Source organism: Maniola jurtina, chromosome 15 (assembly GCF_905333055.1).
Source record: "Maniola jurtina chromosome 15, ilManJurt1.1, whole genome shotgun sequence".
Lineage (NCBI taxonomy): Eukaryota > Metazoa > Arthropoda > Insecta > Lepidoptera > Nymphalidae > Maniola > Maniola jurtina.
Window position 1 is genome coordinate 3,606,844 of NC_060043.1, and position 25,653 is coordinate 3,632,496.

The window sequence follows — 25,653 nt, forward strand, 5'->3', positions numbered from 1 at the left end:
TCTTTTTCCTTATTTTACATCTATACAAACAAATGTAGTTGTGTTAGAACTGTAATTGCTTTTTACCGATCTTACCGTTTGGATAATAGGCGTTCGGGCTAAAGTACTATTTAGTTGCAAAGTTATTTTTGTACTTAGTGGCCAAATTGTCCTAACAAATATATAATTTTTATAACAAAAATAACTGTATAAAGTAATAAGTAGGTATTAGGCCAGTAATTTAAATTATCAGGTTGGTCCATCGCTGTGTTATCCATAATTAAAATATTGTGTCAACTTCGTCTGCTAGATATAATGCATACAAAATGAGTTCTCACTTTTTAACTTTATGTGTCAACTATCATCTCAAAAATAGGATTTTTATCCTTCTTTTAAAGGTGAACCGTACTTTTGACATGACAGTTTACACACAATTAAACTATATTTATATTTATGCCAGTTTATTTTACTTTGAGAAATAGTGTCCTAATTTCTTACTTTAGTTTGTATGCCGTAACTAAACTTTAGTCATTCAGTTCACTTTTAGTCTTCCTGCTAATAGATTTTGCATTTAGTTACGATTTAAGGTGGTTTTAGAGTAGCTTAGCAGCTAAGGATGTAAATAATGTGTTGCCGTCCAAATGAGTTGTGTTTTGTTTTATTTTTTATGTTTTTCGACAATAGTTTTTGTATGCTAGATACAAAAAATAACAATGTTACAATAAATAAATAAATAAGTTTTTTGTTGATACGTAAATAAAAATTAATGTATGTCTAATGAAGCATGCAAAAACTTTCTTCGAAATTATAAGTAAACTTTCGGTGCTAAACGACCCTGATAGAAATATTTTTGAAAAATGTTAATGTAAAGTTTTTTTTTTGTGTATATAATGGCCTTTTTGTAAAAATATCTAAATTCGAGGCTAAGTATGACTTAAAGATAAATACAGGGTCAACGTTACAAACACTTTGTAATTTGTATATATTATTATATATCTATTTTTATAGATAAATATTGTATTGTAATATTGCGTCGAGAATAGCATTTATTTACACCACACCTGAAGAAAGCTCATTTATAATGTTTACAGAGAATGTAATTTCAATTTGAAATTACAAATATGTTTGTAGTTACACTTAGTTATGTAAAAAAACTGGATTAAATATTTCATATATTGCATAATACAATTCCTATTTTTAAAGGCGTAAGTAAATCTGTATATAGGGCCGTACGATTTTACTGTATTTTTATCTGTATAAGATATAGATTATTACAACAATAAATAATTATATCGTAGTGAAATATATTTTTCATAAACTGTGGTAATCTCCTTAATTGCCAAAATAGCATATTGATGAGAATAATACATTAAACACATTACAAAATGTAACTTTAAATTACGCTCATGGAAAAACTGCGATATTATGTGTAATAATTATTATTATACAACTTATTAATATAACAAATTGGGACTAAAGAATCGTAATACCTAATAATCGATTTTATAAACATGTTTAAAAAATGTGTAATTTTCACAACAGTTTTTTTTTTCAAATTAATTTGCGTTTCAAACTATGAATTAAAATTCTATATACAGTAAATTATAAAGTACTTTTTGAGCAAAAAATATTTCTTGAAACGGTTTTCGGTCCGATACACTTAGATCTAGAAGTTTTTCATAAATATAATGAATTGGCACTTTTTAAAAAATCATTACAAAATATCCAGTCTTTCCATGGCCTCCTACTACTATAATTACTAGAAATGATAACATATCAATTATAAAGGTGCTAACTGTAACGGATACATCACAGGAAACTATAAAATTCTGTGCCTTGTTCCATGTCTTCCTAGCATTTGGTGTAATTGTCAAATATACGTATAATATTTTATCAATAACTCTCATAGGCGTAGCCAGGGAGGTGTATGAGTGGGCATGACGCAGCCAGAAAGATTGAGTGTCCATCCTAGAAAGCATAACACAGTATTCATTAAGCCTAAAAGACAAATTCCTGAAAAGCTTGGTGGTAAACTCTGGTGCTGCAAATGTTATGGATGGCGGTAGTCACTTAATACCAAGTGGCCTGCCTGTTTGTATTGTAAGTGTAAAAAAGATTGTTTTTTTTGAAAAATTCGTCTTATAAAATATGAAAACAACAACAATAAATTGTTTTTAAAAAATTGCTCACAGTTCGGACAATCTTAAGATGAATTTTAGTTCTGGAAATCTTAGGCACACCCAAAAGTTCATAAAATTCACCCAAATATTGCTATAGTTATTTCTGGCTACGCCCATGATAACTGTTTCGAAAGTATTACGGTTGTACGCTTTAAATCGGACGATAATAATACAATAATAAATAGAATATAAGAATATTACGAATTTGTTAATAGCTGATTTATTAATAATTAATTATTATTTTATAATTTAGAATTCGATGTCGCAGCTTTTTGTTTATTAATGAACCTACTTTTAATATGGACCAGTGACTTATTTGTTTGTAAATTGTTTTATGTACCATAAAATATTTTAGTTAAATTGTTTGTTTGGATGTATGATTTTGGAAAATGTACCACATAATTTTGTTGAAATCAAAAAGCAAATGCACAAACACTAATCAATAATTGTTCATTCAGAAACTACAAAGTGTGCTAGGATCAATATAAATTTTGTGTACTAAAACAAAATGAATATTCAAAAATGCATACTCGCATTTGGCTCCTAATTTTATCAAATTGAACAAATATTTCTGTATGATAAAAGGAATGAAGTACGTGATTTTAATTAAAAAAAACATCTTTACAACTTGGAACATTATGGAGCAGCATGTAATATGACCTATACTTACCTTCTTAAAACAATGTACACAGTAATAAAAGTGGGTATACGATAAGGCAACGTACTAAATCAAATAAAAGTAATATCTAAAAGGCAGGCTCCGTCCCTTGCCATGTGGTGTATCTATTTTTATTACTTCGTCAATTAACTATGTATTTCTACGTGTGGCTTATATTTTGGTTAACTTATGTTCCTAAAATCCAAAACAAAATTATTTTCATTCAGTTAAAGATGTAGAAGTAAAATTTCTGAAAAAGCAGTTTATTCCGTTTACCCACCCTAAAATAGCCGCCCTAGGGTGTATATTCGGAAACGTATGTCCATCTATATACACCCTAAACGAAGAAATGTAGATTATTCTAAGTGCGGGTTTGATAAATGGACACATGTTTCTGAAATTACAGACCCTAGGGTGACTGTTTTAGGGTGAATAAACGCAATAAGTCAATTTCTCTATCCTAAAATAAGAGATAATTATATAATTAATTAGAATCCAATGTGATTCGGCTAATTTATTGTGTGTACATTTTCATTTGATGAAAGTGCGTTTGTTTGCTTTGTGAATTATTTTGTCTATAACAAGGCTTAGTCACTTGTTAATTTCCTTAAAAACACAATAAGTACTTAGTTTATGTTAAGCTTGATTAGATATAATTTCGGATTTCGAAAGAAATTCGATTTTAAGTATTTATGTGGAAGAGAATAAAACAATGATTTATTCCAAACATTTGGTTTTCTTTTCTATGACCTTACGAACTAAAATATTGGGTGAAACATTAATACCTATGTTAAAAATAATATTAACTAACATATACTTATACCTAGGCTTATATTATATCTATGTACAAAATTTATATAAAAAGGATTACATCATCGATTAATTAGTAGATGTAATATTACCTATAGTTACATAATAAATAGACATTGATTGATCTTTTCGATTTCCAGATTAATAATAAAATTGTAGTATTATTTCACAATGAAAAATTATGAATAAGTACTACTCGTCTGAAATTATTAAAGTCTGTTCGTAAAAAAATCATGCAGTACCTACTACCTATTTTTTTAGCAGTTCCTGACATAAGTTCACCGTTGCGAATTACTCAATAGATAATGACTAGGAGTCATAAGTTAGTACTTAGATATATTTCGTAGTTTAAGACCGATTCACACCAAGCACGTACACGTGACACGTGCGTAGTAACGCGCGCAAACCCCTAACACACTGGGTTACGCATACGTCCTTACGCAAGCGGTGTTTCATACAATTCCATACATTACAACGCAATGGTACGCGCTACGTCTACGCTTACGCAGCCTGTGTGAACGAGCTATTATTCCTGTTCATTTTTTGCAGCGACCAGTTCGAAGTTCCTTTCTTGATGGTGTCGACGCTTGGCGCGGTACTCCATCACCTCTATTGTGGTGTACCCTGAGAAACCCAAGAGCAGCAGACCTACCAGGATGTATAATCTGAAATTAGAAATTACTTTTTTATCGAGTAGTAGATACTGTATAATATCTAGATATATAGGCGCGGACCCAGCCTTCAAAAAAAGTTGTGGGCACAGCCTCCTTAAAATCGGCCAAGCGCTAGTCGGAGTATGAACTCGCTCATGATCGATATTGTGCATTCCTACAAAGATGTTTACAAAATATTTGATGCCCTGACACAGACCATAGGGGGTTTTCTATGCGCCCTGACCAAGATTTTGTAGTGTACTCGTACCTATCTACAATAGTTCCACGTGGGCTAAGCCATTTAGGCTCATGACTACTAAATCGATTTTGATAAATCTTTTTTTTCTCTCGTCTGGCTTTACACAGATTAGCCAATGTCAAGTTTGTAGGTAGTTATTTACAAGGAAACTATATAACTAAGTATGGACTTCCTCTGTGCCGGCGCTCGCCGACACGCTCAGCGCCCCTTTAGAGCGCTTCCCAGAGTCTTCCCGACGATTCAATTTGAGATTTTATAATTTCTAAATTGGCTCAGGTCTTGGCTGTTGGGAAGCTTCGGCCAACTGACAAAGCCTTGCGGCCTTGCTAAGAGATTTAGCATTCCTATACGATAACGTGTAAAAACTGGCATACGTTTTCTAGATTAAGCCGCTTCTATTTTAGACTACATAGTCACCGAGCTGGTGAGAGCACTAAGGCTAACTTGATCATCGGAGGCGCTACCCCAAAATTCGAGTATTTGTCTTGACTCGTCAAAACAATATGATAAATGGAGACCTACTCGTATAATGTCGTATGGAAAATCGTAAATGTAGGTTATAGTGAGAGAATGGTAGGTACTTTACCTGGTTCTGACACACAAGTAAGGTGCAGAGGCGTAAGACAAGACGCTGCCCGTGGATTCCCAAAGTCTAAAATTGGAGTAAGCTGCTTCTTCGTTTCCTGGAAACAGGATGCCGGAAAGAGCTGGAAATTAAAGTAAAACTTATTATTGCATTTTCAACATACAAATTTTATGAAAAATAGGAAAAGTAAGTACTAAGTTAGGTACGTCGACTACAGTTTTCTTGGTTGACATACTCAATTAGGTATCCATCAGTCATTTGGAGGATGAGTTTCATAAATAGCCACTTGGCACTCATCACAGTTTGACTGGCAATTCTAGTTATATAGATAGGTCACTTCCAGATGGATAGCAAATTCTCAAAATATTACGCGGGCTTTCAGAACTCAGACCATTGTTAAAATTATAGTAAAATTTTTATACAGTCACTATATAAAAAACAAACTTCTCAATTTATTTATTAGATTAGAATTAAGGGCAATCATACCATTAACTTGTACAAGCCACACGGCATCGGCGGTTCCCCATATCGCTGCTAGGACGAAGAATATCAGCCACTGGTCAGGGTCCGGCCTCCAGAGGATCAGCGACGTTAATAGACATAGATTCAGGATCTGAAAATATCATAATATTTCAATATGCTCAAATAATATCATAATATTTCAATATGAAATATCTTTACTACGATTACTGTACTATTGCTTTTACTAACTTTAGTACTATTGCTGTACTTACTAGTGCTGTAAGCATAACAGGGAAGCGCCCAGTCAGTTTGACGACAGCGCCAGCCACAGGAGCCGCGAGCGCGTTGAATACGCCGAAGCAGATCAGTACGAAACCGATGTTGCTGATGCCGTACGCGCAACCGACAAACGCCTGTAAACACATTGATATGTTGTTTGATATTTTAACTTAAATAGTAAAACACCTACTCAAATATATTATTTTCATTCTCTATGTCCCCGTTATTGAACCATAAACATTCTTATGGCATGCGATAATTATATCATTCTGATTCGACGCCTTGTGGAGCGTCGACAAATCAAGCCAACAGCTATTATGTATTTTGTGCCAACAGGCTACATGTTTGTGTAATGGTAGGTACTTAACTGAATTTGGTCACTATACTACACGTTTAAGAAGTGTCGGGCGCAAAGCTCTCCCTTGTCTACCCCCTACATTATCTACGTCGTATAATAAATTGGTCATTTTTAACCCCCGACCCAAAAAGAGGGGTGTTATAAGTTTGACGTGTGTGTCTGTGTATCTGTGTGTCTGTGTATCTGTGTATCTGTGTATCTGTGTATCTGTGTATCTGTCTGTGGCATCGTAGCGCCTAAACGAATGAACCGATTTTAATTTACTTTTTTTTGTTTGAAAGGTGGCTTGATCGAGAGTGTTCTTAGCTATAATCCAAAAAAATTGGTTCAGCCGTTTAAGAGTTATCAGCTCTTTTCTAGTTTTCTTGTAGAAAAGAAGGTTAGATAACCGTTAAGTTCATAATATTATGTCAATTGACAAATGTCAAGCTGTCAAGATGGACGTTGCCTAAATACATAATTATTTATTTGAAAATGATGTTTTGGAAAACTCAGATACTTTAGATCGTAGGCGCGGAATAGTCCAAGAAAATCAGTTCAGCCGTTTGAAAGTTATCAGGTCTTTTTGGTTTTTTCTAGTTACTGTAACCTTCACTTGTCGGGGGTGTTATAAATTTTTAATTTACACTTGTTTTACTCAGTTTGATTTAGCGTAGGTATTAACTGGCCATTTGCATTTACGTCAGAAAAGTAGATTAATCCTAATTTGTCTTCATTTTGTTCTTTTGCTGTAGGGTTTTTCGTTTCTGAATATCTAGGTATACTCAGTAAATTTCCGCGGTTGGATTCTAATTCCATGAATTGGCAATTGTCGTCAACCACAACTTGTTATTATTGTACAATTATTATTATTACAGTAGGTACCTACGTTTTTGTATGGCACCACTTACACGCTACAATAACTAGTGAAAGGTTGTCAAACAAATACGGGCACCAGGATGACCTTCAACTCGCAATCAGGTTAACCACGACTGTCAAGCAGGAAGCCCAAGTAGTTCCAACATAAACAGGTTTCGTGCAAAAAGATTGTAATGGTAGTTTGGATTTACCACTGTTAACTAAAAGCTAGGGTATTTACCCATGTACATTGACTAATCGCATTTCGTCTAGAACCTAAGCAGACTGCTATAATTTTTCCGAGACCAACTTTTATCCGTCAATAGAGTTGTCACCGTCTAAAGTCGTCTATAGCGTCCGTAATCGTGTTCAATAGACCAATCAGATTATTGTTAGACGACGTGATGATTTTGTCACGTCATCTCTCAATAATCTGATTGGTCGAAAACACACGTTTCTGCTTCAAAGGAAATACACCCTTAATATCTCCTACTTTACGTCCACTCTTCATCCGCCCTTTCTGTGGAACATCCTTTTATATTGGTGTTTTACGACATGATAAGCGTTAGATTGCACCACATAATACAATCGGAATATCGAGAAAGTTAATTCGTATCTTGAATATTCATTAGTTTTACCCTCGAGGGAAGTAGTGCGGATTTCACTGTGAAGAAATTTCCATGCCACAGAAATATTGCCTATGGAGTGCAGTAAATAAATAACTATGTCTAAATAATTTTTCGCCTTTATTAGGATCAGTACCTACAGAAATTCTTTCAGCGCACAAAATATGTATTAAAGTACTGCCAAATAGACTGATCATTTAGCGTGCTAGTCAAATCGAAAGAAAGTTGTAGATATTGGCCTAGATATAGTTTCTTTTGTTACATATACCTGTGTAAAGTCAGCTGCCATGAAAGCTTGTTCAGCGCCAATATAGCCAATAACAGGTAACAATAGTAGCTGGTACTTATGTCGCAGTTGTCGCAAAGTCACCGCCAGCAAGCGAAATCCTGATTTTCCTTGGGCTATTGGCTGTCTACCGGAATTGTATCTGAAAAAGTCATTGAAAAATTACTTATAATGGTCAATCCATTTTTGAATTAGCTAGGAAACTCTATTATTCAACCAGCATCAAATAATAGCAAAAATAATTCGCTTCAATTTGTTTAACCGATTCAACCGTAATAAAACCGCAGATCGTACTTGAAAGTACTTTAAAGAACTTCTTATATCACACGTCTAGATGACGCCAAAACTCCCGTGGGAACTCTTTGACTTTCCCGCATAAAAAGTGACCTTATATCCATTTCCCGGATCTACCCACTGATAGATGATGATAGCGAATTTATCCACGTGACTTTACTCATGTTTATTTAATCCCGTGGGAGATTTTCGAGACAAAAACTAGTCTATATCCGTCCTCGGGATGCAAGCTATCTCTGTACCAAATTTCACCAAAATAGGTTAAACTACGTAGCTAGCGACAGACATTCAGACATTTTCGCCATTGGCTGGGCAACACATTTTGTTACCTATAATAAGTGAATGAGACAGTCAAAATTTTAGATGTAATGTGTAAAAAGTTTCGCTGCTGTGTATTCTATGATAGCTTTTGTAGCATGATGGTTTTTTAGACCTACAGTTATTGGTTTTTGTAATTTGAAGGCATCAAACCTGCTCAAGGAGTCGACGCCAACAGCAACAAGGATGATAGCGAAGGCCATACAAGCCAGATAAACTCCTGCGATCACCTGTATTTTCAGCGGAGCAGGAGGCTCCAAGTTTGTATTTTCCTACGAACAAAAAATTTACTGTTAAATCCATAGACCTACGATTTTTCGATATACAAATTACACCTTTGACAGTCTTGACCATAGCTGCCACTCCTTTGCATTTGCCCCGCTGTATTCTTTTATTCCTGACTGACCCTAAATCGTATTATTTGCAGATTTAGAATCGATGAGTGAGACCCTGAATATTAAACAGCCAAGAAGCAGCCAAGTTAGTAAATCTAACTTCGTAGTAATAAGAATATGGCCAAATAAGTAAGGCCGCCAATTTGTACCTACCTGCCTAAATTTTGTTTTGCTTTTTATGTGTTTTTTTGTATTAATTTTGTGGTGTACAAATAAAAGTATAGTCATTCAATCATCCATTCAATATGTGTATAGCGCGTACTACCTAATACACCTGTTTCTCCTATGACCAAAGGTCGCCTGGTGGCGTTCGCTCTAATCAAAAAGCCCGGCTTTATGTACGTACTTACTATCATATAATAGTATATTATGTTCGTTGTGTTATTATGTACTAGCTGATGCCCGCAGCTTCGCCCGCGTGGATTGGTCAGATCCCCTGCAGCATCAGGATTGAGGAGTTGGACTCCAAATTTTTTATGAAACAATGTCGCAAAGTATTCCATTTAAAATAGTATTTAAGTAGTAGTAGTTAAGTATAAAGTATTTAAGTTCCATTTAAAACCAAGTTAATGCTATATAACTCATTTGCTCTAACTTACGTACAATATGGTCTCAGTAGCTACGGTCGAACTTATAAAACTTACCTCAATAATATATATAAGTTACAGTTAAGAATTTTAAAAACTATTGTCTCCAGTTCCATCAAATCGAAATACGACGGCAATGAACTAGGGCTATTTAAACACTGTAAAACATTACCCGTTCAGGAACAGTTTAAATGCTCATTGCTAAAGGAGGAGTTCTTCAACGAGAAGATACTCCGAAAAATAGAACATCCTGTACAGACGCGAGCGATGACGGCTAACCGCCTGCACACTACGCGCGCTAACAATACTTACGGCGAGCGAACCACCGCGTACTTGGTTCCGCGATTCATAAATGAACTACCTCCAACGCTGATTAAAAAAATAGATATTAAAAACATTAAGTATAAATTAAAAGAATATTTTTTAGCAAAGTTAGATGGCTGAGTCTTTTATGTCTATGTAGATTATATTATAATTATTTATATTAGTGCTAATCCTATTGACCCTTATGTACCTTCGTTGCAGCTAGACACCGAGGACAAACCTCTGTGGTTTTTTTGGTGTTTTTAGTTAAGCTTTTATTTGTATATATTTTGTAAATAATAAAAATAAAAAAAAATAAAAAAAAAAAAAAAGTTCCTCTATCGATTAAAAAAGAAATGACGCAAATCGGTTCAGAAATCTCGGAGATTTCGGTGTACATAGGTAGAAAAACACAACTCCCTTTTTGAAAGTCGGTTAAAAAAGTAGCCTATGTTACTCCCTGGTCAATTCTCTACTTGTCTGTGAAAATCCCGTCAAAATCGGTTCAGCCGTTCCCAAGATTAGCCTTTTTAAACAGACAGACAGACAGACAGACAAAAATTTTAAAAACGTGTGATTCGGGTATAGTATCGTTCAAATAACCATATGACCTTAATATGCGGTAGTTATTTCGAAATTACAGACAGACACTCCAATTTAATTTATTAGTATAGATTAGTTTTTAGTTTGTTTATGTATTTTTTCTTGTTTTGTATATACAATAAAAACCTTCTATCTATGTTAGTCTTGTACTTACATGAGCATCGCTGCTGCTGCAAAAGTTGACGCCGCACGTTCCGCCATAGTCGGGTGTCGGAGCCGTGAAATTGCTAACCAGAGCTGCGGCTTTGGGCGTGAAGCTATCGTTCAAGTAACTCGTCGTCTCTCCCAGCGATGACGAAAGTACTGAAAATAAGAACATTTCATTAGTTTTTCTCTTCAATCATTTGTTTTTTAATGACTGATATCAAAACTTTTCTTCTAAAATATCACCGGCGCACTACAGATCACAGGTCTCCTCCTAGAATGAAAGGGATTTAGGCTTACGCCACGCAAGCCCAATGCTCTTTCCAAGCAAGATATTGCGAAGATTTATTCCATGAAATCTGGTATCTTCAATCTGTTTCAGCGATTTAGAGTTTAAGTAATTATACTTCACTTCGCGGTTAACAATGTATGTCGCATTTTACTTCTTTTTATTGGTTATACATTTTATTTTGTTATTTAATCCCTCCAAGCTATATTTAAACCTGAAGATGTTGACTGCTTAGTGAACACTTACTTGACGAAGAAATAAGATTGCCCCAAATCTGTGCCATCTGATAGAACATGAAGAAGAGGCCAAAGAATCGCACCACCAACACCTCCGCAGATACTCCGGACAATTTGGCATAGGGTTCCGCAACCTGTAGACATAGTAACTATCAAAAAATCCATCTTAGAGTAACGTGACTGACTGACTGACAACACACAGCCTAAACCAGCGAACCCAAAAATTTGAAAGGAGGAAATAGATAATATTCCACGACGACCCTTGGGTAACTGGTATTCAAAAACCTTCCTTAGTGCAGGAAGGTTTTTGAATAATTCCAACGCGATCTTTAAAAAATGTAAATCCACTCAGACCAAATTGCGAAAATAAGCTAGTAGGTATTCAAATAAGTAAGTAGGTTCTATAATCATCCTTTACCTAAAATCTATAAACTGACGAACGTATCCATGATTCGTCATTGGTAGTTAGCATATTTGGTTAAGATGTTCTAAGTTAAAATTAGGCCCCTAATTTATTCCTTATAAAATACTTATCTAAAGAATCATTGATATCAATCATCTACTTGATAAGTATAAGAATGAGACACGTGTACGGGATTGTGTACTTATACCCACTACTATTAGTTACTATACATATGTACCCACTGTTAATCTTATACACGTCATTTGTCTTTGAATTTTAATTGAGAATTCAATTCTGGTAGGTAAAATTGACTTGAAATTTCAATTCATTCATTAAAAACAAGTCAAAAGCGAGTCGGACTTGCACACGAAGGGTTTCGTTTCATTACAAGATATATACCTATATCTTAATTTTTTTAATTTGCATGACGACCATTTTGAAAATCGCCATCTTGGTTTTTTATTACTTTTTGTTATAGCAGCAATAGAAATACACTCTGTAAAAATTACAACTCTATACATGTTACGGTTCATGAGGTACAGCCCGCTGTCACACGAACGGACAGACTGCAAACAGCGGAGTTTTAGCTACCGATCAACACCCTTCGCATACGGAACGCTAAGAAACATAATAGTTATTATGTACATCGACAGTAGATCTGTTTAATAATGAATTCATTCCTTATTTTTAGTATCGAGACCTAACGACACATATTAATAGCCGGATTTGCCATCGATTTACATAACAAGTACCTACGTGCTATACCGTTTACTTATGGCTGATATTTTTATGATGATAAATACACTTGTAGATAATGTAAACTGGCTTATGGCGTATTCCGATCTTGTATTATCGACGCTTAGGAATTCACGGACTATACTTGTCCTTCATCTTAATATGCTTCTTAAAATTTGAAAATGATGTCTTAATCTTCATTGTCAATATCGAGGCCAATAAAAGGATCCTGTGTCCTATAGTCCATGACAGGTTGACTCCTAATTCTGTTTTTTTTTTTTTTTCTTCTCGTCTGGCTTTACACAGATTAGCCAATGTCAGGTTTGTAGTTATAATTACAAGTTAGGGAAAGTCTGTTAAGTACGCAGTTTCCCTAATTCTGTTTGACATTAATTTAAATTTATTTTGTTATCTTAAATATTAGTACACTAATAATTTAGTAAAAAGTTAAGGACTCTAATCATAAATTTCCATCTTATTGTACCAACTTTCTCGCAAATAAATTATCTTATCTTATCTTATCTTATCAGGTTGAAATGGCAATCGGGGTACTTATGAGGCGAAGGGATGCCCCGGACCCCCGCACCTAACCCGCGCTCGCCTGCATCGAGTTAACGCGGCGGCTGTGCGGGTGTGCGGGGCGTTCCCTCCCCGATTGCCATCTCAACCTGTCTCGTAGTAAGTATAGGTATTCATAAATGTATCCTAGAGACTTCAGAGTGTGAACTGTGAAGGTACGGATGAAACTATAAAGCTACAGATGGCATGCATGACAAGACACAGTCAACTCACAGACAAGCGCATCACACCGGCCGCCAAAAACCGACATTGTATAGCTTGATCATACCACTTTGTGAAGGTAGAAACTATGGACGCAAAATTTTTAACTCGCTTTACAGTTCCGGATTTAGAGCCTATATTATCTACATGCACGCTATGTTACGAGTTACTACTTACCACAGACAAATAAGTGCATTTAGCGCACCACATCGGGCCTCCACCGAACCCGACCATCATACCAGCTGGCACCAGCGTATGAAGGTACGGATAGAACTGCGCGGCTATGAACGGCATGTATGTTACGAATGACATGGCGATAGTCCACTTGCAGCCCAGCCATCTGTTGAAAATAATAAAAGCGAATTTTAGAATTCAACACCACGTAAGTAATGAAAAGTTGGTGGACTCACACAAATCCATACTGTGCATTCAAAGGCCCTGGGAGATTTCACAATAATGATTGTGAATATGGGTGTAAGCCTAAAGTGCAATGCACACCACCATCTTTCTTGATATCAACTCGAACCAAGCGTTAACTAAAGTGGTGCCAAGTAGCAAGCCCAGGCGACGCACCGGCGCATATTGAGGTATAAATAGTAAATAACAGTTCTTAATGTCATAAAATTATCATAAAGACCCTCCACCCTATATACGTCAATGGCCATGAGTCTACGCTTTGATCCTGTCTGTTATACAATCTGTCTGTAATCGGTCGATAAATTACTTGGTCAAAAGTTGTAATCTGTCGATGAAATACTCGGTCAAAAGTTGCAATCTGTCGATAAATTGGTGGTCAAAAGTTGTAATCTGTCAATAAATATTTGTAAAACTTGTCAAAAATTGTATGGTCTTTTTAACGAATAACAATGTTGCTTGATAATTTATCGACAGATTACGAATAGACTGACTATTAATTTTGGCCGTTAGTCAACATCGATAAAATCTAACCGTGAGTGCTACATATCTATATACTTACTATAAAACTACTAAAAAAATCTCCACGAGGTCCCTTGATCACGACAACGGAAATTAAAACTAACACTAGCATTATAAACAATGGTATATTGTACGGTCGGCAAAAGTTGGTAGGTACCTAATACTTATTTCATGATTGATTAATCTAACGCAGTTGTATCATTGACCCACTGAGTCAATAAATGACCACTTGACCTCTTGGACAAACGGCACGCACCATGCAAATTGTTGACTTTATAAAAAAGCATACGTCCAATAAAGGTTTTTGGCTCAATAACAACTTCGATACCCATAGATCAGTAGGTTTAGTACAAGTTTGCACATATGTTGTACATAATTTCGAGCATCAAAACACAAACGCAAAGTAAGGTACATCCATCTAAATACATCCAAAGCCAGCAGCACAAGTGAAAACTTTGAAAAATAATATGGAGGCAAAGCATCAAGGCCTGTGCCTACTCCAGCTCGGACGGACGGAAAGGACCACTCGTTGACGACGTATAAATAACCAGTTTTATTAAAATCTATCAAAGTTGACGAGATGTGCAAAATCATAATACAATTATACATAAGTAATAAATGATTTGACTTTGACTATAACAGGTCTATAAGGCATAGGTCTAGGCAGTCACATTTATAGATATTAATGGAGCTATTGTAGGATTGATGCGCCGAGCTATATCATTTATATCATATCATTTATTCATTTTAAGTTCAACAACTAGTTTAACTATTTCAATGCACAAATAGTTATTCTAAATATTATTTTATAATATTTTGCTATGTACTATTTGTTAGTAGATGTGCCTTATAAACAGTAGGTATACAATGTTAAAAAGTTGGTAAGAACATACGAATAGGTTTGACAACCCCTGTGCTAGTAAACACTGTATTACAGTGGGTTGACTTCTCCCATTCCTAAGAACTTAATTTAAATGTGTTAATATGGTGCGCTGATGGTCGGACATGCAAAACCGTACCAACACAACACCGTTAGGACCTTCTTTACTTTAGACTTACTTTATGACCATCGCAGGCAGGAAGACGTTAGATAGAATGAGCGAGAAGTATATTGCAGCCAGAGTAATGGTACCAGCAGCCTCGTCAGTATTGACGGAGCTTTGAAGGTTCGCCGCTCCATGAAAAGCGGTGAACTGCACCATGAACGCGAAGCCTAGGACGAATATATTGCGGTTGATCCGCCATTTTTCATTGGAGCCAAATGCTATGGTGGTCGGCATTGTTGATGATCTGGAACCAATAATACAATGAGTAGGTATCTAAATCCATATATCCATATTAATATTATAAGCGCGAAAGTGTGTCTGTCCGTCTGTGTGCTATGTTTTCAAAGCCTGTTTAACCGATTTTGATGAATTTTGAAAAAGAAAAAGCTTGTAACCCGAGATGACCATAAATTAATTTTTATCCCTGAAGGCTAAGGCCTCATTCGCACGAGAGCTTTTTTAACATCCGTTAAAAAAGCGTTCAAATAGAACAAATGCATTCCCAAGTATCTGTTCACACGTCAACGCTTTTTAACGCGCACTTTGTATTATCAGCGCAACGCCGGGTTTTAACGCAACGCTTTTTAACGCTCGTGCGAATTAGGGCTAACCGTCCATCAGACAGATGTCCATCACCGGGATGCAAGTTATCTCTCTACCAAAATTCCTCAAAATTGATAGGTAATTACGGATGAGCTTTTAAAAATCACGTGGGAGCTCTTTGATTTTTGATTTTCCAAGATACAAAGTAGCCTATCGTCTTCGGGATAGAAACTATCTCCGTACCGAATGTCATCAAAATCGCAGACAAAAAACAGACAGAAACAGACTTTCGCATTTAGGTATATGTTATATGTTTAAGTCTGAGTATTTCATATTTATATATGGCATAATATTGTATATCACATCTTTGAAAAGAGCAACCGCCGAGATTCTTGCTGGTTCTTCTCGGTAGGAAAGGCATTCCGAACCAGTGGTAGATGCATTTGACGATTCAAAAGTACTTGTAAAAGTTTAATTGAAGAATGGATTAAGTATGGATAAATAAGCTGTTGAATAACAAAACTTCCTTGAAATTCTAGATAAGACAATTTATTTCGACACGAATTAACTATTTTATTACCTGCTAAATATAACAACAATTTAATTGAAAGGATTTAAAATGCAATAAAGAATTACAATGGGCATAAATAAATATGTAGGTCATATGGATTTCCTGTGTAACTCGGCCTCGGTAATTTCTTATTGTGTCTAAAACAACTAGACTAGATCCACGATAGATACGTGTATAATTTATTATAGTTGTAAGACGATTATTTCTGTACATTGAATGTATTTTTTAAACTAGTTGACCCGCCCGGCTTTGCTCGCGTGGAATTTTAGCTAAAGTTTGCGTTATCGAAAACACCGCATCTCAAGTTTCTAGACCCAAGCGGCGCTGTATACCTATTGGTGGTAAAGTCAATCAATTTCATATATGTACTTATATTGATTTGCAATAAATTACAGCAAAAATATTACTTATTAAATTAATTGATTAATTGATGTATAACAATATTCACAACGTCATCCATGTGGATTGGTTTGTCATAAAATCCCGTGGGAATGCTTTCATTTTCAGTTATAAAAGTAGTCTATAATGAGGATGAAAGCTATCTTTGTATAAAATAGATGATGCCCGTGACTTTGTCTATGTTAATTTTAGGGTTTTAAATTCCCGTGGAATCTCTTTAATTTTCCGGGATAAAAATAGCCAAGTCCTTCCCCAAGATGAAGATATCTCTTTCGTAAGAAAAGCTTAAACGATAGGCAGTAAAAAGCTAGTACTTGCGCATTTATAACACATAGTATATCACTAGTATAAGTAGCTATGGTAGTATGGAAGTATGGAGTATAGTAGGTAATTGAATTCACTTGTTTTAACAGTGAATATAAACGTCATGGGAAAACCTCCACTACCTCAGAGTTGTCCATAGTGATCTCAAAGACGTGTCACCTACCAATCCGCACTTAATCAGCGTGGTGGATTATAGCTTAAAACCTTCTTATCTTGAGAGGAGACCCCTCCGGTAGTGGTTTGATGATGATGATTATAACAGCAAGAAATCGCGTAGTAATACAATTGGAGTCGCAGACAAATACAAGGTAAAGTGCATATCGATATTCACTCGTCTAGCCTTATATGGAGCTAAAATTAATTTTATCTCCTAACAAGTCTAAATAATAAATGTTAACTTTAAGGTTGCTGTGACAATATCCAACACTATAATTTAACGATAACAGATAATTATGTCTGTTTGATTGTTTTCGCCTTCAAGCTATATAAACGTACAATCTATTAAGTTTTTTCTTATTAAAGTTGTAAATTTACAATAACAGTAGTAATAAAACAACTACGTTTATGACTAAATTGATACATTTAAGGCGATCGCATATTAGGTATAGTATGCACAGAGCGCAACGAACGCATGCCATTGTCCTATAGGATAAAAATACTCTTATGAAATGCCATATAAATATATATGAGTTATTTGCGGCGCGCTATAATATAATGTCCAATGTGCAATCAGCCTTAGGAATAATTAATTTTATAGATATAATAATATATTAAAATTGTAATATCCGTAATATCATTTTAACTGACATTGATATTTTTTTATTGTTTTGCGAATGAGGGTATGCCTACCAAGTATAGCACGCGACAGGTCGAGATGACAATCGGGGTATAAGGCGGGGGGACGCACCGCACACCCGCACGACACCCGCGCTATTCCGCACCGGGTTTAGCGATCGGGGCTGTGCGGGTGTGCAGCGCGTCCCCATCTCGACCTATCGCGTTCTATAGGTAAGGCGAAAGAAACTCGCAAATAAAATGAACCGATATTCCAATGTGGAAACAGTATGCTCCACAAAATGATAGTTATTTTTTTAGGGGATTAAAATTGACACTTGTTGTAGAATGTAGACCTATGCTGATAGACTGCTGCTATCAGCGCCAAAATGGTGAAAATTAAACTTTCTTCAAAACCAGTAGGTACTAACTTGTATATGAAGAGGTCAATGGTATGAATGGATTTATTCAAATCCATTCATAATAAAGATACGTATCAGCTAGACAAAGTGTCACGAAAATTGCTTACATCGTGACAATTTAGATGTCACGAGGACTGAGATGTAAAAGGTCAGTGTTTACCGCCACTCAAATAAATAAGAGTCCTTGTCGCAAATTCTTAAATGAGTGCTTAATACCAAAGGTAGGTAGGTACTACTAAGTACCTACTATTAAAATGTTTAATTTAACAAAATGACTTCTTTAGTGCAGTGGTGTGCGTTTTGGTTTTACGAGCAGGAGGCATGGAGTTCCATTCCTGATGTAATCAAATTGAGGATTGTGAATTTTGAAATTGTCTCAAGTTTTGTCTTCTGGAATCTGGAAGGCTTTGTTACGGTTAATATTACGGCTAACGAACTTAGATTGCATTATCACTTACCATCGAGTGAGATCGCAGCTAAGCACTAACTGGTAGGAAGGTACATAATTTATTTAAAAAAAATATATAAGTCTTTGCACACGTACTACCTGTTAAAGTTTCAACAACAGATAAATCTCGGTGTAACTTTCCATGTCCGTTTTTTTAAAGCTTCAAAGACTATTTTTTTAATTAATGATATGGTACACCATAATAAAAATAATACTTGAATAAAGCTTTTAACTTTGACTTATGGAAAAAATTTATGTTTTGAATATCCATAATTTTCAAAGTTTCTTCCATCACACATTTACCTACGGTTAAAAAAAGGTCTGTTGTACTGAACAAATTAACACTAATTAGGCACCGACAACAGTTTAACCTTAACCCGATAACAATCATAGTTATCAAAGCGTTGCAAAATGTTCATAACAAAATGGGTCTATTCAATTTTTAGAATGGGTGAAAGATTCCGACGAATTGAGAACCTCCTCCTTTCTTTGAAGTCGGTTAAAAAGAGACGCAGACGAAATATGTGCGAATTTGTAAAACCTTAACAAAAAAAATTGTATTAGGTAAGTGTGATTATATTTACTTAATATGGCATGTGGCGATTAAAACGACGGGTTCATCTACAAATTCAAAGCTATAAAGAGGGCTATTAGGATATTCCCTGAAGGATAAAATCCGAAATGAAGAGATCCGCTGGGGAACCAACGTCATTGGCATAGTCTTTTTATTCGGTGATCTGAGGCTCAAACAATTTAAAGTGAAAAAATTACACAAGTGTAAATTAAAAATTTATGACACCCCCGACAAGTGAAGGTTACAGTAACTAGAAAAGAGCTGATAACTTTCAAACGGCTGAACCGATTTTTATGGATTATAGCTAAGAACACTCTCGATCAAGCCACCTTTCAAACAAAAAAAAACTAAATTAAAATAGGTTCATTAGTTTAGGAGCTACGATGCCACAGACAGATACTCTGGCGCTATTGCCTCGCTGAATGCCCGACAACGGACGGAGTTGCGGGAAAATGTGAGTATCAACCAGGTATCAACTAAGATTGAGTCATTTTAGCAGTAATTATCAACTACTTGTTTGTAAAAAAAAATGCTAGATTTTAAACCAGTTTTGTATGGTTTTCCCTTTACTAAGATCAACTTATCTGAATGTACCTACCTATTCTATTAGGTACCTATATATCAAACAATTTGTAAAGTAATTATTCTAAAACGGCGATAATATTTATTGCTTAGATACATCATATTATTAACTGCCTGTACAATAAATACGGGGAAAACTAAAACAAAACTATAATTTTTCCGAGTTTTCACATAGCAACGAGGAAAATTGACTGACTGATTGATCTATCAACGCACAACTCGAACTACGGATCGGACTGCAATTTGGCATGCAGATAGCTATAATTATGATGTAGGTTTGATTTTTGAAAATTTAACCCCAAGTATGTACCTATGGGTTTGAAACTTGTGCAGCTCTCAAACGACGACGTCGCGGGCAGAAGCTAGTTTAAAATATAGTCATATAAGTACTATAACTAATACAGTATACGACAATCCAAACAACTTCGAGTGGTCTAGTCCTAAACTTTTCGTAATTAAGCATTTGAGGAATTATTGATGAATTAAGTACTTCTAAAGTTGTGCGTCCTATTTTAAATTTACTATTTTGGTAATTGCTATCAAAAAAAATTGGTTGTCTGTAAAGTCGGTTTACTGAAGATAGTTGAACGTGACAACAAAGGCCGATTGTGCTTCTTTGTCGCTCGTTCCGCGCTCTCGCTTGCACTTCAAGCCTTACATGGAACGCCTCAGAGCGAGGTAACGCCGCATGAGTCATGTTTTTTCGTGCGTGCAGCCGGCTCTATCGAATTATAAGACGTTGTCACGTCAAAAAGTATTTTTTTTACATTTTTTTAAGCAAGACGTTTTCATGTTTACCGCGCTTTATTAAACTTGCAGAGAAAAGTGCGCGCAAAAGCTCGTAAAGAGCGCGTAATTTAAAGTAAGTTTTAATATAGTACGGCTTAATATAAGTAAGTCAGGGTAAGACAAAAATATGAAAACAGCAATAAAAAAAAGGCTAAATCCGGGGTTTTTTGAAAAAAATTAAATAAAAACTGGCCAAGTGCGAATCAGACTCGCGCACCTAGGGTCCCGTACTCGGGTATTTTTTCCGACGTTTTGAACGATAAATTAAAAACTTATTATGCATAAAAATAAATAAAAATCTGTTTTAGAATGTACCTACAGGTAAAGCCCTTTCATATTATGATACCCTACTTGGTATAGTTATCTTACTTTGAAAATTGAAAATACTAATTTTATTATTTGTTCATGAACACATTTTAATTTTATTTTTTGGGATAACCACAAATTCACGATTTTCGAATTTTTCCGTTTACTTGTGTTGACTTACCTACCTGCCTTTCATGATTCTAGGTCAACGGGAAGTACCCTGTAGGTTTTCTTGATAGACACGACAGACGGACAAACAGACAGGTAACAAGTTCCGTTTTTTCCTTTTGAGATACAGAACTCGAAAAATTGAACGTAATAAAACAACTTAAGATCAAGGACATCGGTAATATTTAATTAAACGAACGTAGGTGCATGTACCTGCTATTCATATTATCCTTTTTATTTATCGATTGTCAACGGTTTATTATTAATTAATTATTATACAATATCTTACGCGGAAATGTTTTGAATTTGCATTCTATGATTATTATTAGCCCATATTAATTAAATGTAGCAAAAGTAACAATCTGAATTCTATCAAATCGGATGAGAAATAAAAAAACCCTGGTAAGGTTTTCAGTCATAATTTTTGCGGCTAAGACGATTTATTTAAAAAAAACCAGTTAAGTGCGAGACTGTAGACTTGCACACGAAGGGTTCCGTATCATCCTACAAGATATTTTATACTTTTGGCAGCCATTTTGAAATTTTAATTATTTGTTGTTACAGCGGCAATAGTACTACCTACTACTGTGAACATTTTATTTCTCTACCTATTACGGTTTGTGGGATACAGCACGCTGACAGACAGACGGGCAGACGGGCGGATAGCGGAGACTTGGTAAAGGGTTCCGTTGGCACCTTTGGGTAAGGAATGCTACAAAAGACCAACGCTTTAAATTACTAAGAAACCATAGGCACAAAACTTCTTTCCAAAACATCCTTTTTATTTTAGAGAAAGAAAAATTTTATAGAGATTTTATTCGTATAGGCAATCTAGGTACCTACTCGTAAGTACAAATTCTAGATTTTCAAAATTCACTAATAACATAATAATATATGCTCGGATTTGAATCTGTAGTCCAATCTATAAAGTACAGATTGCTTTATAAATACCTGAAAAACCCAACATGCAGAAAAGTACCACTATAATTAAATCCTGTAGATTAAACTATGTCAAGTTTAATGTGCCTAAGCTTTATTTCCACTATAATGCATTTTCCACTTAACTTCCGATCCCGAAGCTTTCAGAATGTAAACTTTATAGGAGTAGAGTAGATACGCCAAGCAAAATAGATGAAACAATTAACTAAAAACTACAAAGGCGACTTACCTTAACTTAACTTTAAGTCATTTACTAAAGGAACACAAACTCCAAGAACACAATTATTCGTTAAAATAACACAACTGCCTAATATATTATTACCGACATATTAAATTTATTTATTAATTAATTTTATTTGTTTGCAATTTTTTTAATTGTTTTACCGTACAAGTACCGAACTATGAGCTAATAGGACCCTAACTAAATCACTGCAAACCTGTGCCCGACACCCGTAAGGTTCCGAGCGTTTCCATTGCACGCCTTTCAAATATGTAATTATTATATTATATTGAATGGTTGTCGCAATCATCCATTAATTTTACTCTCGGTACAGGGACGTACGTACCTACTTCAAAATCGACAGCAAAAAATAGATTGTGATCTTTTATATTCGTGTTTTCACCTGAGTTCATGTTATATTAAATAGGTTGTACTATTAAGTTTCTTACCCGCTTTTGTGGTTTTTATTCAGATACAAATATATCTATGTATAATAATACTGCGAATTTCGATCTCAATTGATGATAAGTGATAGTGTACTCCAAGATGGAAATGGGCTGTGAGGGGTAGGAATATTAGTTTGAAGTTCTTATTAATGCCATACTCCATGTTACTTGAACGCCATGGCAATGGTACCTGAACCTACCGCTTGGCGGTAAAGCTTTGCCGGTAAAGTAGGGACTACCCCAAAGGAGGTTCTGGGCTAGCCGCTACTATCTGGTAGCCTCCCAACAGACTGAACTAAAGCCAATTTAGAAATTGTTAGCTAAATAACTCCTGCCGGGAATCAACACACCCGAATATTGTTTTATTTGGGAAACAAGTTATATACTATTTAAAAAATAAATAAAAAATAATAATAAAATTACTATTTTATTATTATTTTAAAGATAACATTACTATTTTATTATTATTTTACTATTTTATTACTATTATTATATTACTATTTTATTATTTCTAATTGACAAACCTGACTAATAAATGATGAAAGTAAACAGTTACGTTCGCAATGCAAAATTAGTGAGGGAACTGAAATAGTTACGATAAAAAGCTTTACATATTTGAATAAAGCATTGCCGTGTCGTATGTGGTAACGTACACGCGCAATTATTGTAATATTAGCCGAGAATGCCGCTCGATTGTGCGCAAGAGCATTGTTAGTACGCTATTAAGTTATTCAAATTTAACTTAACACTGACCTTATCGTTTTAAAGATAAAACTAACTTTACCCTTGAAAAATATTTTGAATGTTTGGAGATCAAAAATTCTACTAGCCAAAATCACCCTTACATAATCATCATCACACCACCGTCCACAACTGGACATAAGCAATTCCAAGTTACCACCATTACAGAACGTCCCCCGCCCACCACCGTGGCTAAAGATGCAGTTCCGGTATACAGGGATCCCGTACGAATTTCACAGGACTAATCCTGCAAGTGTCTATCACACTAATTGCAGGATTAGTCCTGTGACACCTAGTAGTTATAAAGTCCGGCTCCTAATCGGAACTCGGGGGTTCGATCCCGGGTACGCACCCCTAACTTTTCAGTTATGTGCGTTGTTAGCAATCCATACTTATATTACAAATGCGAAAGTGTGTCTGTCTGCTACCTTTTCACGGCCCAACAGTTTAACCGATTCTGACGTTTGGTACAGGGTTAGCTTATATCCCGGGGACGGACATAGGCTACTTTTATCCCGGAAAATCAAAGAGTTCCCACGGGATTCCTAAAAACCTATGCGTTTAACTGATTTGTATGTAATTTGGTACCGAGGTAGCTTGCGTCCCTGTAATTGACATAGGCATTTTATCCCGGAAAATCAAACAGTTCCCACGAGATCTTTAAAAACCTAATTCCACGCGGACGAAGTCGCGAGCATCCTCTAGTAAGCAATAATTAAATATGACTTGCTTTAACGGTGAAGGAATACATCGTGAGGAAACCTGCATGCCTCCAGAGCTCTCCATGTACTCAGAGGAGTGTGAAGTCTGCCAATCCGCATTGGACCAGCGTGGCAGACTATGCCCTTCTCACTCTGAGAAGAGACCCGTGCTCAGTAGTGGGCCGGCAAGGGGTTGATCATGATGAATCCTGCAAGTAAATAAAGCAGGATTCCACCGGATTACCGGAACTGTGAATCAACAAATACTTATTCGTCAACAATTCCTCAATAACTTATTACTTCTACTTACTTAACTTACAACTTAGTACCTACTTCCTCAATAGGTTGGAGTCTCTTCTCGGTAGGAAAGGCATTCCGAACAAGTGGTAGATGCTTTTCACGATTCAAAAGTATTTGTGAAAGTCTAATTGAATAAAAATATTTTGAATTTTTAACTGTTAAACTCGTATCCGATTATTATCATATCGTACCGTGGAAGCAAAACGAGTAGGTATTTTCCGCCCCTGAGTAGGTACCTACCTACCTGACATGTAAAATTAGAAGTCACTTAGCAGATGGCACTATAAAAAATATGTGATGTTTTTGACGTGACAACGTCTTATAATTCGATAGAGCCGGCTGCACGCACGAAAAAACATGACTCATGCGGCGTTACCTCGCTCTGAGGTAACGCCGCATGAGTCGTTCCATGTAAGGCTTGAAGTGCAAGCGAGAGCGCGGAACGAGCGACAAAGAAGCACAATCGGCCTTTGTTGTCACGTTCAACTATCGTCAGTAAACCGACTTTACAGACAACCAATTTTTTTGTCCAGTTTTTAATTTCAATTTGATCTCAATAACAAGTTTGATTATCTACTTATTATTTTTTTGCTTCATCTAAGCCCTTTGTAAACTAATTGTAAATTTTATTATATTATTATAATACAACTGGCGACTGCAGACCTGGGTGGGAATTTCAAAAAATCCTACCTTATTCCTAAAATGAAATATAAAGAAAGCATCTGCGCAACTTACTAGATCCAAGGGTTTTGGGCTGGGTGTTCAAAATCAAAAACAAAATATTATTTATTCAATTAAACTTTCAGAAGTAGTTAGGTACTTTTGAATCGTCAAATGCATCTAAAATGCAAATCATATGGTTCGGATTATTTTTCCTACCGAGAAGAACCAGCAAGAAACTCGGCGGTTGCTCTTTTCAAAGATTTGATTGACAATATTGCCATGTAGGTATAAAAGTAATTCCAGCCCCGCGCATTGCAGCTGGATGGCCGCGATAGGTCAGTGAGTGAGTCTTTTAAGGCTTTACAAGGCTCCAAGCAATGTATTTTTTTACGTAGGTCTTCGTAAATCTACTCGCAATTGCTTTTAACTATTAAACAGGCGTTCAATTGGTTTTACGCTTTCCAGCGAAAAAACTGACGATCTCCCTGGCGTAGTGGTAAGTACCTAACTGTGGTCTTATTAGTGGGACGCACGGCAGATGTATGGAGTTTTATAAATTCTAAATCTCTAGTCTGGTCTGGTGGGAGGCTTCGGTCGTGACTAGTTACTCTCTATCGGCAAAACATTTTAGCGCCACCAAGTGACTTAGCGATCCGCTACGATACCATGTAGAAACCAAAGGGGTAGTTATAGGTTTAATA

The 25,653-nt window shown here is 35.6% G+C and overlaps 1 protein-coding gene across 1 annotated transcript; it reads right to left on the bottom strand.

Moving 5' to 3' along the window:
* Positions 1–586: 586 nt before the first annotated feature.
* LOC123872283 (UNC93-like protein) lies at positions 587–22,328 on the bottom strand. Its single transcript, XM_045916483.1, has 11 exons — positions 22,111–22,328; positions 15,056–15,286; positions 13,238–13,400; positions 11,153–11,276; positions 10,628–10,776; positions 8,739–8,857; positions 7,956–8,115; positions 5,860–6,000; positions 5,612–5,738; positions 5,126–5,246; positions 587–4,292 (listed from the first exon to the last, which is right to left on the bottom strand). The coding sequence occupies exons 2-11, from the start codon at positions 15,274–15,276 to the stop codon at positions 4,154–4,156; spliced, it is 1,464 nt and encodes a 487-aa protein (XP_045772439.1). The 5' UTR covers positions 15,277–15,286; positions 22,111–22,328; the 3' UTR covers positions 587–4,153.
* Between the last annotated feature and the right edge of the window lie 3,325 nt (positions 22,329–25,653).

Excerpts from the sequence above, each read along its gene's own strand:
- LOC123872283 (XM_045916483.1), bottom strand. The coding sequence starts at position 15,276 with ATGCCGACCACCATAGCATTTGGCTCCAATGAAAAATGGCGGATCAAC. Across the intron at positions 6,001-7,955 it reads TGGCAGCTGACTTTACACAG|GCGTTTGTCGGTTGCGCGTA; the intron begins GTATATGTAACA and ends ATGTGTTTACAG. Across the intron at positions 4,293-5,125 it reads TACTTGTGTGTCAGAACCAG|ATTATACATCCTGGTAGGTC; the intron begins GTAAAGTACCTA and ends TTCTAATTTCAG.